General features: G+C 35.4%; 1 protein-coding gene across 1 annotated transcript in view; it reads left to right on the top strand.

Moving 5' to 3' along the window:
- Window positions 1–307: 307 nt before the first annotated feature.
- LOC112150250 (voltage-dependent R-type calcium channel subunit alpha-1E) overlaps window positions 308–15,799 on the top strand; it is a gene marked incomplete in the record, with an annotated part of 115,856 nt that continues 100,364 nt past the window's right edge. The window contains 2 exon segments of the mRNA XM_036211452.1: window positions 308–346; window positions 1,324–1,895. Coding sequence (XP_036067345.1) covers window positions 323–346; window positions 1,324–1,895 — 596 coding nt within the window.

Below are 15,799 nucleotides of genomic sequence, written 5' to 3'. Positions count from 1 at the left end.
ACAAGAATTTGAAAAATGTCTTTAAAAATTGTGAACAATTTAAAATATGTTGTTTTGTTTTGTGTTGTTTTTGGTTTGATTGTTTTGTTTTGTTTTTTGTTTGGTTTTTATCTTAGTTTTTGGTTTGGTTTGTATTTCTTAATTGATTTTTAACTACATGAATTGCTGCTAGTTAAATTGAACAAACAAAAATATCTATTCACTGTAAAAAAACAAAACAAAAATGTTCTTGGGTTGAAAATAATGTGTGTTCCATCCAATATAACTGTACTGGTTTGGTTTTAGTTTGTTGTTTTGTTTGTTGTTGTTTTTGTTAGTTTTAATGAAGGCATGGAAAGAACATATGGTAAAGACAGGACTCTGTAAAATGGTTTGGTTTGTTGCTGTTTGTTGTTTTGTGTTGTTTATGGTTTTTGTTTTGTTGTTTTGGTTTTCATTGCTTTTTGGTTTATATTTGGTTTGGTTTTATGCTTCTGTTTTTGGTTTGCTGTTTTTTTGTTTTCTTTTGTATTGTTTTTTTGGGGGGGGTCTGGATTGGTTTGTTGTTGTTTGTTTTGTTTTTGTTGTTTTATTTTGTTTTTTTGTCTTAGTTTTTGGTTTGTTTTGGTTTATATTTCTTAATTGACTTTTAATTTCTATTAATTGCTGCTACTTAAATTGAACAAACAAAAATAGCCAAATTAACCGTAAAACCCCAGAAAAATGTTATTGGGTTGTAAATACTGTGTTACTCTCTCAAAGCAAAGATTATTTCAATTTTTTTTTTTTTTCGTTGATTTTTATTTTCTTGGTTGGTTTTATAAATAATTTCTATCTCCACCTACAAATATTTGATGTACTTAAAATTTGCATTTTTTTTTTCTTTTTTCAATCTTATCAAATAACTTGTCTTTTTTTAAAATAAAAAAAAATAGTTTTAATGTTGAAGTGAGAAACATTGCTTTGGTAGTGGAGAAAAAAAACAATCACACAGGTGTAATTTTTCTGGACGGGAGGACACCTGTGGTACAGATAGTAAAACAGGTTTGAGAATATTTTTAGGCTTGTCCGTTTGATTTATTCCCACTGAGGCGACCTGAGGCAGCTGTTGATGCTTTCCTCGTCCTTATTTGAATCACAGACTGCTCCTGCTGCAGAGGAACATCAGTCACTGACTTGTGTTTTGGGCTAAAATATGAATGAGGGATAGATTTGTGCTGAAAGAAATGAAAGCCAACATAATAATATGTTATGAATAGCTGTGCAGAATATACACACCGTTCTTCGGAGCTAATAAAGAGGATAATCAGCGTTTTGATATGTTTGTCTTATCTCTTCCTGCAGCACTATGCTGAGATCCCGGGCAGCCTTCCCACCATGCTGGAACCGGGCTCCTGTTCGGTCAGCTCTCAGTCTCTGACAGATGACCACAATGATTCGGGGCTACTCGGAGCCCCAGGAGGAGGGCCCAAGTGTCCAGCAATTAGTCTGGATCCGAGCATGGAGCCGATGTGTGGAAGCAGCACACCCCGGCACCATGTCCTCCCTCCGTCCCCGGTGGACGGCGAAAGCTGGCAGAAGCACCGCTCAAGACTGGCTGGAGGTTCAAGCCCGTATTCAGAGGCTCCTTCGCTGCTGGAGCCACTCGGTCTGTCCACCAGCTACGACACTCTCTACCTCCCCCCCATGCCCGGCAACGCTGCCCCTACACACCCAAACCGTCTGGGGCTCTCTCTGGACGTGACCTCCCCGTTTGACACTGGAGCCGGGATGCTGGGGGTGGACGGAGACCTGGCAGTCAGTCCGAACGTGATGAAGAGACGGCGGGGGGGCCTGATTGAGCAGAGGGACATCGTGAAAGCTCATCAAGCTCACAAGATTCATAGCACACCGCAAGCCAGACGCAAGGAGTGGGAGTAAGTACGACATCGATCACAATAACGCATCGATGAATCCATACTCTGGGATTCTTCATCACCAGTTCTCTTCATATAAGTCTGATAAATGAACAATATTTTTATAATCTGACAGTTCACTTCATGGCTTTTCTATAGATCCAACAGAGCAAAAAAGAAAAAAGTGGAATTCTTTTCCAAAACAGTAAATACAGTAGAAGTAAGAGACGAGTTATTTCATATCTCTATACTTTCTAAAGGATTTCTCAAAAACTCTTTTGACAAATTGACTTTTATTGGTAAATTTAAATAAAACCAAGCATTCCATCTTGGTTTAGTTTTCCTCCAAGGCAAAAACTATCCACAGTGAAGGAAAGAAAAACCTTTTCCACAAACAAATGAAAAGACAAACAAGCACTGAGTGAATTTACTCCTTCAAAATGTATTTACATTTGTTCTCTGTGCACACGGTTCTGTGTTCACATCGCTGTTCTACGATGTTTGTGGCAGCAGATTTAAATGAAACATGATCCAAGCTCTTAAAGAATATGGCTTTGTTTCTTTTAGATCTAAAATTTGAGCTAACCTTCTGTGAACATGGTTACAGGACAGCAGATAAGCACAATAAACCCTGTGTACCCATTTGTATCATATTTGATACACGTAATTCTGAGACCCCCATCTCATTACCATAATCCAAACTTTCCTTAAGAACCCATTGTATGTGAATTTGTCCATGTTTTCTGCTATGCAGTACGTTATCATTCCACTAGAGGCAGTAGAAGGGCTTTTCCTGCTCATTTTAAAATGGCTGCCCCCATGACATCTCAAAAACTGTTTTGGAGGGAAAACATTTTGCTAATTTTCAACTCTTCAGGTTGAGATTAGCTCAGCTATTGTTATTTTATTTTCTTAAATGACTACTCGCTGTATTGAAAAAAAAAATATTAATAATTATTTATAACAGTTTCACCATGTTAAAAATGTGTGGATCAAGTTTGAGACAATGGCTAGATAAGGTGCCTCTTTCCCATAAATAATATTTTTTCCAAGCCACACAACGTATCATGATTGAAATTTAAATATTGTGAAATAAAGTAGTTTTCTGTCAATTATTTGATGAAGTGGGCTTTACAGGGTTAACTGGTAATACAATATAATCTGTCAAAAAGAAACCCAACATATAAGACAAAGTTATGCACAAAAATTGAATTCAACATTTTTTTTGTTCGTTCATTTAAACCAGGGGCAGCATATGTTAATTTAACTTTTAAAAATGCAAATTTATAAGATTATTTAGGCTAATTTCCATCTTTAGTCCCTATAGAACAAGCAGGTTGATGGTCTTTAAAGCCTCGTTTCCACTGAGGGGTCCAGACTGAACCGGGCCGGACTGGACTTTTGAGCAGTTTGTAGAACTTTTATTGAAGAATATTAGAGTATTGCTCAACATAAAGAGTTTTTTTCTTCTTTTTAATTCAGAACAATAGACTGTTATGCTGTGTAGAAGCCGGCTTCATCCATCATAAACACCTGCTCTGGATTACAATTATCCTCTTTTTAATCTTTAAATGTAAAATTTTTGTGAACCAGGCGTGATGCAGCTTCTCTTTCACTGTAGTCTCACCATTTTGACACGCAGCTATGTCATCGGTCTCCCCCTGCAGGAGACACCCACAGGACCATGTCAGGACCGTTCCCAAGAGGACACTGGGCCGATATTTTGAGCGTTTCTATGGACCTATTACCAAGCACTGACCCGTACCTCTTGAGGGCCCCCGTCCATTGGAGGTCCATAGAAAAATGAAATGGAGCCATTGTAGCCATCCATTGATTGACATAAAGTGATGACGACATTAGAAAGCTCTAATATAGCACTAATTTAAGCTAACATGTTCCTCTTCATGGCGGTATTCTTCTTAAACTCCTGTTCTACACGACGTACAAAGAGTAAAGCAAGAAAAGACGAGCTGCTGGATGTCCTCCATTGTTGTTGCTTTTCCAAGCATTGCTCTACAATGACGCTCTAGCAGTCTACGCCGTGAAAACAAACCGCTCAGTGGGAGCGAGGCTAAACTGAGTGGAAATGCTCGCCGGAATAAACTGGACCGTACCGTACCACTGCTTACCATACTGGAAATGATGCTTATGTAAAAATCAATACAGAAAGGATAACAGCTGTCAGATAACAGCAGGAACAGAAAGATGAGAAAAACACAACAATAAGTTCATAAACTTAGAAGTAACAATAATGGAAAAAAGTAGAAAAAGAATTTAAAGAATACAATGAAATAATTTAACTATGACCACTACATTTTTTTTCTAAAATCAAAAACCTGTGTAGTTTTCTAGAATATAGTTGGGCGGAATTATTGATGCAGAGCAACAATCTAGCCCACAACTAAAAAGCAAATTTCTAACAAACTTCTGCTGCTCTGCAGAAAATGTCTTAAAAAATGCACACAGGTGCTTTGATTTTAGCTAAAAACTGCATAATTATAATTAAAATACGACTGGGAACGATTTTACAATAAATAAAAACACAGTAGTAGTTCTATATTACACGAGAGGCTTTTACACCGTCTTTTTCTACACAACACCGTACTCTCTGCTTCCATTCACATGCCCGTTCCACGTGCTGAATATGGAAGTACTTGTGTGTACTTCTGTGTGTGTTTGTGCGCATGTTTACTGGGTTCCTGTCCTGTGGCGTGGTGGAATTTATAGCTGATTAAAGCAGTAAAGCCCCCCCTGAGTTTTCCTGCTGAAGCCGGGGCTTCACCTCTAGTGGTGTTGGCACCCTCTGTGCCCCCTCCCTCGCTGGTTTTTCACCACAGGAGCAGGACGCCACGTCTTCCTGTGAGCTAAAGAGACATCAGACCAACGACGGTAAAGAAGAGCGACGCGGCGAGGTGGGAGATGAAAGCAGATGAGGTGCAGGGAATGCATGGGTGGAGATGAGAAGAATGGTCGGGAACTTTCTCCTGCTCCAATTTGCATTTGATATTTAAGCTCCTGTGACAGTGGTGGTTAAGTGGGTAATAAGTGGATCGATGGGCTTGTAGATGTTTGGCATTGAACGAGATATCTGCTCTCCATTCTGCCCGGCATCATTACTGGGATACGTCATGACAGACGTGTTCCTCGGCAGCCCAGAGCAGGACGGCCACAGTGGGTCAGAAAGCATTACAACCATAAACATCCACCGTTCAAAGCCACTTAGCGTCAAACTCGCAGGAACCTGACATGAATATAGAAAACGAGAGGTTGCACCTGGGCCATGATGTGCACCTGCTTTTGTTTATCAGGAAAAATTCATCTGAAAGCAAACAAGCTTTACATCTTCTTGCTGCTATTTCCAATAAAGTTTTTGAATTACGTCTGTATTTTCTGCTAAGAAAGGGTTTAGGATGGATCGGCACTCTGAGCCACGTCTCAAATCACTGTAACATGACGGGACAGATGTCAATGTGAGGTCAAAAGAGGATTTTGATCCATTCTTTAATCAATACCGCGGTTCTAAAAGTGAATGACCTGATTGCTGTTAAATTTTCACTGGACGTTGATGTCTCCCAGGAGACTTTGGGGTTTTAGTTTCAGTGACTCCCCAGTTGTTGTGTATGTGTGTGTTATCACCAGGTCAGACTTCAAAATACATGAAGGATGTGGAACCTTCTCACGTTGCCATGAGAGATCACATAACTACTTCTTTAAAACACTCCTGGGAATAAGGTTGTGTCTAAAAAAAACTAATTGGAAGTTTTCTGTAGACGACACTCAGTCACAGCACTAGTAGTTGGTTGACCCATCCAGTTGTTGTTGGTTTTTAGGTTGTAAGATCAGTTGTGGCCATTGTCTTACAGTTTCCTTAAGACTCAAAGGACGTCATAAATGGAAACCTGTATGCCCCTTTTGCCCATATTTCCCCTGCAGTCAGTCCATGTCCACCCTTAAGGGTAGTTGTGATGAAGGCTTTAACTCTCCTTTCCTTAACCTTAAGCTTCCATTTAGCTTTTAGCGCTGTTTGAAGAACCATGTCCTCAAACATTCATTGTCTTGGTCTTGGGTTAATAAATAAGCTGCTGGTTCAGGCTGTAAAAATTACAAACAAAATGAGTATTTAGTCTGTAAATTCAGTATCTCCGCATTTCTTTATGGGTTTACCACTTTTAGTGAGGCTATTTTGTGTTGACATTTGCCAGGATGTTATTTTTGCTGCTGACACAAAAGGCCGAGATAACAACATCCTTCCAGAGGCGCCTTATCAAATAACGGTCTTTAGAGTTGGCTTTAGCGTTGCTCTAATTCCAGTAATCAGACAGGATCAATCTGCTCTTTAGGTCACTCCAAATGGTTTTTGACCTTTTTGTGTCAAATATGTGTGAAGAGGGAAACATGGGCTTCAAATGGCTGGATTCATTCTTTATATCTTAATTGTCCCAAAGGATTATTGACATTTTTCTCTTTTCTATGTGGTCATGGCCAGTTTTGTTTTTTTAAATAGAATTGTATTTACAAAAAAGCATTACAAGATATAAATTACCCTCTTAACTACCAGAGGATTAAACAATTTTGCTATAAATCCACCAAAAACTACAATTCCCAGAGCACCCCCCAACCCACACATTAGGTATCATCCAAATGCCCTCTGTTGTTACCAAAAGAAGTTTATTCAATAGAAGAAATGTTCTTCAAAAACATTTAATTACTGCTGGTCAGGAGCCTTGAAAATATAATATATGAAATTCTGCCAAACCACCTGTGGTCAGTGAAAGCTGATTTGTTGTGGCGACCCCTGGCGGGAAAAGCTGAAAGGTTGAACAATTGATTAGATTATTTATAAATGAGACGCTAAAACATGGGAACAACTGAGTGCAAACTAGAAAAAAGTCTGAGTAAAACGGCAAAAAAATACTAAATTTAGGAAAAACTGAAAAGAAAGGAGAAAAGATGAGAATTTTACTCACCAGCCTCAACACAATAAGGTAAAAGATCTGTTTTAAACATATTTTTTTAAAGAAAAAAAAAAACTGTAACTATCTCTAAGCATATGAAGTTTTGAAAAGGGGTGTGAATTGGCAGGTCTCTGGCAATACAATATATATCATAATACACATTTCACGATGCAATACGTATCGCGATATATTCCAAGATGTACGGAATATGTACGGAAAAATTTTTCACTATTCTTTTGAAAAGAGTACAATTAGAAAAACATCTACCTGAGTATCAATACGCCTTTAATTGTAATAAAATGGTATCTAGCAACACAAAACATATCACGATACATATCTCACGATGCGATACATATCGCGATATATTCTAAGACTGTACAAAACAAATTTTCACTATTCTTTCTAAGGAGTATGACTGAGAAATAACCTCTAATGCACCTTTCATTGTGATAAAATGCTAAAATTATTTTAATTTAATGCTCACCATGTTAAGCACTGCACCTGTATCGCATATACAAGTTGGCTTTAACCAAGCAAATTCATGGTGCTTTTATTTTGGCATGAAACTGGCATCAAAGTGGCACAGAGTTTTGGTTCGGTACCCATTCCAAGTAAAAGCTACGTAGTACATTTTTCATAAAAACAAAACCCCAAGGCTGACTGATTGTTCAACACAAGTTGGTTCTTGTGAGATTGTGTTGTTGTTGTTTTGGTTGAGGTGTAGAGCAGCTCAAAGGTGCTCAGTGTACTGTGCTGCCAACTGGTGGTCGGAGGTTTAAGTGTTAAAAAAAAGTATGACACTGAACTACGTTTGCTCATAAATCATTAATTAAATATGGCCCTGTCAGCATTTTAAAATATCGTCAAATGAAATATCGCGATATATTGTCAAATGAAATATCGTGATATATTTTCAAATGAAATATCGTGATATATTTTCAAATGAGATCGCAATATATTGTCAAATGAAATGTCAAGATATATTGTCAAGTGAAATATTGAGATATGTTGTCAAATGAAATTTTGTGAAATATTGTCAAATGAAATTTCACAAAATATTGTCACAGGAAATATCACGATTTATGTCAAAGGAAATATCACGATATTTTGTCAAAGAAAATATCACTATTTATTGTTAAAGGAAATATCACGATTTATTGTTAAAGGAAATATCACGATTTATGTCAAAGGAAATATCACGACATATTGTTAAAGGAAATATCACGATATATGTCAAAGGAAATATCATGGTATTTGGTCAAAGGAAATATCACAATATAGTTTCAAAGGAAATATCGCGATAAATTGCGAATCAATTTTTCCCTACACCCCTGGTTTTGAATTGACCAAACTAAACATTTTATTATCTATTTTCATCTCGTTTTCATTAATGTTCCCATGAAATTGAGAGTTCATTTTTTGGGAATTAAAACTAAAAACAAAATACTGAATTGTTAATTTGATAATTGTTTTCATTGTCAAGTTATGAAAATCTAAAATGCTAGAAATCAAAATATGAAAAGTTCATTAAGAGAAAATTGATGTCAACTGTCACAAATCCTTGTCATAAATTATGACATAACCATAAAATATAAGGTGATTATGATTGCCTATAGTATTGGCTAATGAAATGTCCTCTACAGAGGCGACTGTCAGGTCCTGCAGACAGAAGTCTCATTTCAGGATTTTACTGAGCTGCAGGCTGTGTGGGAGGAGGGCTGGTTAATTCAAATGCTTCCAGCCAAACCTTCAAAGCAGTTTGAGCCATTGACAACATTACTTTTCTTCATGAGTCATTCTGCACTTTTCGGAAATAATAAAGAGGGTAGAGAAAGAGGAGAACGGCCATCACCACCCAGAAGTAGAAAGGCTGTTTGAAAAGTAACGGTCCTTGAAATACTCCACAAACAGCTCAGCGCAAAATCTTTTGTGTATTTATATCTTGCTATTTTCGTCTTTGTTTTTTTTCGTGGAATGAAGATTAAATCACATTTAATTTTTGTGTTTTTTCTTTCTTTTTTTATTCTGCTCTAAAAGGTCCTGCTGGATTGAAGCTCTCAAACAAATCAGCTCCTATAAGGCAAATGTTTACAGATGAATGAGACTTGAAGTGGCTGAGTGCAGCGACGCTACACAAAGACGGAGTTTCATGGATTGAAAAAGCATCATCACATGATCGAACGTCCTACACAAACAAAACACTCCAGTAGATCTTTGTTATCTCTGTTTACAGTGGAAGAATATTTCCTTTTTGCTTAGATTTGAGCTTAAGTTCTTGTTTAAAGTATATTTTTAAATAATGGATTTAATTGTTTGATAGAAGACAAAACTCTTCATAAAACTCCAACCAGAATGACTTTCATTTAGTTTTTTTTTTTTTTTTGTAATGTTCCCTTTTACAGTACGTACTGGATATTTAAGTGGTATTTACATACTTTTTTGGGTACCTACTGGGTATTTATGCTGTACACACTGGGTATTTACGTGTTGTGTTAATGTGTCTTTTCTGATACTTTCCACTTGTAAGAATGAAGTGAGTACAACAAAGTACCTGCAATTTACTTCTAAATGTATGTTTCGTTGTATTTACTATGTGTATCAAGATAGGAGGTTTTGAAGTACTATTAATAAGAGACCAAATTTACTTGACTTACTGAATACGTTTGTGTGTTTCATGGTACTCACCATATGTAAGAGGATGGGTATTTAAATAATACTTCTGTGGTAACGTATTGTGGTTTCATAGTTGTTTACTATTAATGAAAACAAAGTAAGTACACAGAAAGTACAGTTTGTTGTATGCAAATTTTACATGCTGCTGCTGAGAGTAGTTTTATGTGTAACTACTCTCTCCACATAAAAGGGAATTAAAATCCACATACAACTAACTGTACTTTCTGTGTACTTACTGTGTTCTCGTTAATGGTAACTACAATGACGAACACAATAAAGTACCACAGAAGTACTATGTCAATATCCTTCCTCTTACATATGGTGAGTACCATGAAATACTTGTGGAGTAAGTCAAGTAAATTTTGATTCCTCATTAACAGAACTTCAAAGATGGTTTCTGTTTAGCTACTCAGTGAAACATACAATAAGTTAAGAAGTAAATTTAAGGTACTTACCCTGTTCTTACATGTGGAAAGTACCACTAAAGACACATTAACATAACGCATAAATACCCAGTAGGTTCTATGTAAAAACCCAGTGTGTACAGCATAAATACCCAGTAGGTATTAGATTAGAAATAGATGTTAGAAATTGTTTATTTCAAGCAATTTAGAAAGAATAATGAATGTTCAATAAAATCAATCAAGAGATAATTACATCCATAAAGATTTGTCAAACACAGGATAACTGGACATTAAAAGATAGATTGCCTGAAAGGGAGTGGGAGGAAGTGAACTTGTATAATCCCATCCAGGCTCGACCTTACCATTTCCTTTAAGTGTATTATTATCTGTATCACGTCAGAATGAACTAAATAGTACCACGTAAATACTCAGTAAGTACTATACTGTAAAAGGAAGCATTACCTGTTTAGTTTTACCTGTCAATACCTGAAGGTAGGTATTCAGGCCAAAATAGTTACATTTTTATTCTCACAGTCTGCATTTTTATGTCCATCTATTTTCCACTAAATCATTTTCGGGGTCACTGGGTTGCTGGAGCCTATCCTAGGTGGACAGGTTCCCAGTCTGTTGCAGGGCACACTTGACATCAAATCAATTCATTCATATTTCAAAATGTTACAAACTGAGTATTATTAGCTTCTATGCTAGCTAAAACACTTATAAAATTAGCATTTGAAGACTTAAAGAGCATTTCATATGGTTGCTTCACTGCTGTATTCTGGAAATCTGGCATCCCTCTGTGGTTATAGATGACAGATAAACTGTGGAATGCCTGATAGGATCAGTCTTTGCTGTGAAGCCCCTCACTGGTCTGGACCGGCTCGGCTGTGTGGTTCTTTCCTGTTTGATCAGAGTGAAAGCATACACTGTCTGTTCTTTGGCCGTCCATTAAGCAAAAGCTGGACTTCACTGCTCTCAGCTGCAGTTGGAAACTTGCCTGGCCAGAGTCAAAGTTTGGGTGTTTGCACACTAAGCACGAGCATCATTACGCATCCACAGGCAGCCTGATCACGGGAGCTCTTTGATTCTCATTTCAGTTGAAGTCTGTGTGAGACGCACAGAGGCTAAAAGCCTCGACAAACAGCTTTTAGCCATGCTGGAGGCAGTCGTGCCGCTGTTCAAGAAGATTCTGTGGACATGAATAAATGACGGTTTTGGAGGTTGAGGTATTGCATTTTTATTTTTAACCCTTTCAGAGCCACAAATCTCTGTAAAACCCTTTTAAAAACTGTTTGATTCTTCTTTGTCTGCTGATCAAATCTGCAGAAATGTTCAATCTAAAGTTCTCTTGATTTTTTTTTTTAAGTTTGTTTGTATTTGTTTGCATTTTTATATCAAACAATTTTTAAATGAAGTTGGATGGATCCTAAAGCAGAAAAATGGACGAGTAAATGCAACTTTCGCCGGTTGCTTAAGCAGAAATTTCCTAAACTTTGGGAAACCCTTTCAAAATTATATTTTAAAACTTTTTCAGAAATATCAGCTTTTACGCTTTTGAATGTGAATAAACTGTAACCGTTTTTTTCACAGTGAAACAGCTGATCAGAGCCGTGAAAGGACGTTTTTTTTCTCCTTGACAGAGAATGTCACGGATGAAAAAACGGCAGAAAGGGTCGCTAAAAGAGAGAAGAAACCGGAAAAAAAGGTTGAAAATTTAAAACCAATATTTTTTTTTTTTTTGCGGCCGGCTCCGGCAGGGGGAGGGACTTCCTGCTATTAATTTTCGGACGCCATATTTTTTCTCTGTAGCCAGATTCTCTTAGCTGAAGAAGCTAATGCCTATAGCTGAAAATGCTGAAGTCAAAAGGCCATATTAGGAAAAATGTCAAATTTTGCCAAAACAGTTAGCGTATTGTTAAATTATTGGCTAAACTACAAATTAACTTAAAAAATTTTTAAAAATGTATAAATTAGCAAAAAAAAAACTAGCTAGCATGTTGCTAAAATAAAAGCTAAACTCCTAAAAAAAATAGTCATTGCTTAACAGTATAAAGTTTGAATGGTGTCTCTCGCTGAAACAAGTTTTAAAGTTTACAAAGTTTTTAAAGAATTTTAAGCAATTTCTCATTAATTTCCTTATGGGCATATTTTGGTCAGTATTTCAAAAACAATAATGTTTATGAATACTTCAAGTACAAGCAGTAATTTCCTGAACGTTTTTATATCATGATTATGGAAATTATTGAAAGCGTGATTGAGTTTTTACGTGCCAGAACATGTACAGAAAGGAGCAGGAGAATCCCTAAACTCATTCACACTACAAGTCAATTCATCTGCAATTTATACTTTGAAATTAAATATTCAGATTTATTTTTATTTATTACAACGGATCATTAGGGCCACCAAAAAAAAAAAAGTACAATTACAAGACTTAAGTTATAAATATACAACTTTTTTCCTGTAAACGTACATTCTTTTGGGTAAATTTACGTGTTTCAAAGTCATAACTTTCAAAGTAAATTCACGACTTTATAACACATACATTTCAATTCTATGTATTTATTTATTTTAAGCATTGGATACAATGAGCCAGAATTAGCCCTGCAGTTATTTTTCATCATTTATGAAAAAAAATCAGAAATTTAGCTAATGGCTTTTAAAAGTTATAAATTTAGACTTTATTCTTATAATTTAACAGTTATGACTTATTTTTCTTTTAAATGTACAACTTTAAAGTCATTATAAAAATATATTTTTATTTATTTGCTTTTAAAATGGCTCTGATGCTAATTTACTAAGGTATATCCGTTTTTTTAAATCCCGTTCCTCAAACTTTAAAACATAAACTATAATACCGATTAATGTGATCAGTTGGAACTTTAGAGCAGTCGTCTAATTTCTGTTTGCTTTTATTTCAAATTCTTTTTTTTTCCTACTAAATAATCCTCAGTAAAGCATTAGCGAATGATTTATGATCCACTAAGCCGCAGAAGTCTACTTTACACAACAAAACTGACTAAAGATTTCAGAAAATTTCTTTAAAACTGACATAAAATAGATACAGAAACACGTAGAAGTGACAGGATTTCAAATTAATATAGAGTGCCAGTAACTCAGAGACAAGTTTATGTGTGCTATAGATCCTAGAGGTTCATTAAATAATGAACTTTGGTAGACTATTTAAAGTCCCATTCCAACTATATTTATTACGAAATTAGGATTCTGCAGTTTTTAGCCTAAATCAAACAATATCTGTTGTTTATTAAGTCATATTTTAGAAATACTATATATATTAGAAATTCACCTCTTGGTTTTTGGGCTGCACAGTTAACCATGACGTAACCCTAAATTAAAATCCCAGCATTCCTTTGTTTACACTCTCTCCTGCTAGCTTACAGCCCCTCACAAGCTAACATTATTGTACCGAAAAACAAAAAAGGTCGAGCAATGTCCGATCTCTAGAGCCGAACAGTTTGGAGCCAGACGACATATATAGAAAACAAAGACGTTAATGGATCTATCCGTCTGCAAGTGGATGCGTCAGAGTGGAGAGGAGCAGGGAGACTGTAATAAACTTTCATCTGATCCTGATCCAAAAGATTTGAAGAAAGAAATATTCATAAAAACAGTTTAAATCTTAAATTCTTGAGGAAAAAAATGCTACAAGAACACGTTAAAAGCACAAAAACACAATTTTCACTGGAGTGGGTCTTTAAGCAAATAGGGAAGGCAAGAAACTACGGTGGCCTTGAAGTGCAAATCAACAAAAAAAAATACTCATCACCTTCTGTAGTTGTATTTAATTATTTATTATTATAATATTTGTATAAATGAATATATTCACGCAAAAACATAAAGATCACAACAGCAATTTAAAAAGCTAAATAAATATTAAAAACACATATTTTAGGGAAAAACTCCACAAAAAATAGAAAAACAAAAGTAGTTTTCAGATAAATATTTTTCATTGTCCTAATTTGTGTTTTTAACATTTTATTTTGACTTTTGTTTTATTTTCATGCTATGATTGTGATATTTAATATGTTTTAGTTGAGAAATGTGTTAATTTGATGTGAACTTCCATGAAAAACAAAACAAAAAATAGCTACTGAAAGGAGCATTTTTCAGTAAATCATAGGTAAACGACGGTAGTTTTGCCGCAAGTTTCAAGTCAGAGAAAAAAAAAAATTTAAATAGAAAAGAGAGAGAGTGTTTGTGTGTAAAAAATAAAAAACGTATTTGTTTGGAACTGACCAGTTTTTGTTCTTGGAGTTGCTTTAACCAACTTATTTTAATCTAAAACAGAATTTGTTTTGAAGGTTACTTTCGTCCACTTGTGTTTCCCTAACAAAGGGTCAGCGGCTCCATCAGGACTGAACTTTGTCTAATTGGAGCGGCTGCGGTTTGCCGTATGGGTCTCCTTCTCCGGGTATTATTTTCTCCCTGTCAGTGTCAGACAGACACCCCAGTGCAGTCTAAATGTCACGGCTGTTTGTCACAAGTGAATTATTAATGATGACATGCTGGAAAGCCATTTTCCACCCACAAAACCATGTGCCTGTCAAAACCCACCACGCGTACGGCGTGTTTTTTAGGGAGAAAGGAGGGAATTCCAAAAGAAAATAAAAGCATTGGCTCACTCAGACGTATCACGTGAATGCTAACGTTTATTTTGCTCCTTGAATTTGCTCATTTTGTTGAATTTCTCGTTTTTTATTGTTCTGTTTGAACATAAATTGATGATTTCAGAGGATAATTACAATCTCCAAGGAGCATATTATGTGTCTAAATATGATTCTTGGATGTTTAGCTCTAAGAAATAAAATGGAAATGGAGATGGAAGTTAATAAAAGAATGAAATCCTGTAAACAAATGTTAACTCACACATTGGTCTTGTTAAATCAAACCGAACTGCTTCCTGAAAATCAATGGAGTGAAAAGGCATCAACTACAGTCCCGTTTTTATTTATTTATTTGTTCTGCTTCCTTCCTTCCTTCCTTCCTCCTCTCTTTGAATCACGTTGCTGTCAATCTCCGCTGTCACTGTTCATTAAGGGAACAAAAAGCTCCGCTCTATTGTAGAAAGCTCTACAAGGAGCTCTGCTGTCAGTGAGATGCGTGTTCACGCGGTCATTCTGTCTGTTATACTTAAGATTCATTTCTACACATTCATCTCCTTTTGCATTTTATTCCTTTTTTTCCTGCATATATTTTCCTTAAAGATAATTCTAAACAACCTAACCTGAAGTTAAAGAGACAAATGTAAGTAAATAAACGGTTGTAATACAAATGGAAGCATTAATAATGCATTGTTTTTTTTATGGGCACATTTATGCAGCCAAGAATCATTAATGAAGCTATTTTGTATGTCGAACAAAAGGAAAAAAAATAAACCTAAATAATTTCACTATAAAAGATCTAGCTTATATAAAGACTTTAACAAACTTTGTCCTAAAATTATGACGATATCTGTTAATTGAATTTGGGTTAAAAAAATAAATCTCAAGAATGGAAAACTTAAAATAACACTAGATTTTATGAAAGCAAAATAATTGTATCTTAATTTCATTTTAAGACGTGTCTTAGTGACTAAAAGTTATTGTTAAAAATAGAATAAGACTTTTTTTTCTCCCCTTTTGGTTTTTTGCTCATGTACTAAAAACTTTAAATTTTATTTCTAGGTGAAGGTTTTTTCTGCATTTTAATTTGTAGAACTATTTCATTAAAACCTATTTATAGCTGTATTTATTATACTATTGTTGTTTTGCTTTGAAAATCATCCACCAGGATAATTTTTTTTCTTTTTTTTTTGTTTTTGAGGTCAGTCTTTTTCTAAATAATCATAAAATGTGGAATTTCTGTTTATCATCCAGCTGTTTAACTTTATGTAGCG

The sequence above is a fragment of the Oryzias melastigma genome, linkage group LG4 (genome assembly GCF_002922805.2).
Source record: "Oryzias melastigma strain HK-1 linkage group LG4, ASM292280v2, whole genome shotgun sequence".
Taxonomy (NCBI): Eukaryota; Metazoa; Chordata; class Actinopteri; order Beloniformes; family Adrianichthyidae; genus Oryzias; species Oryzias melastigma.
Note: the sequence above shows the minus strand (reverse complement) of the source record. Positions and strands in the feature narration are given on the sequence as shown.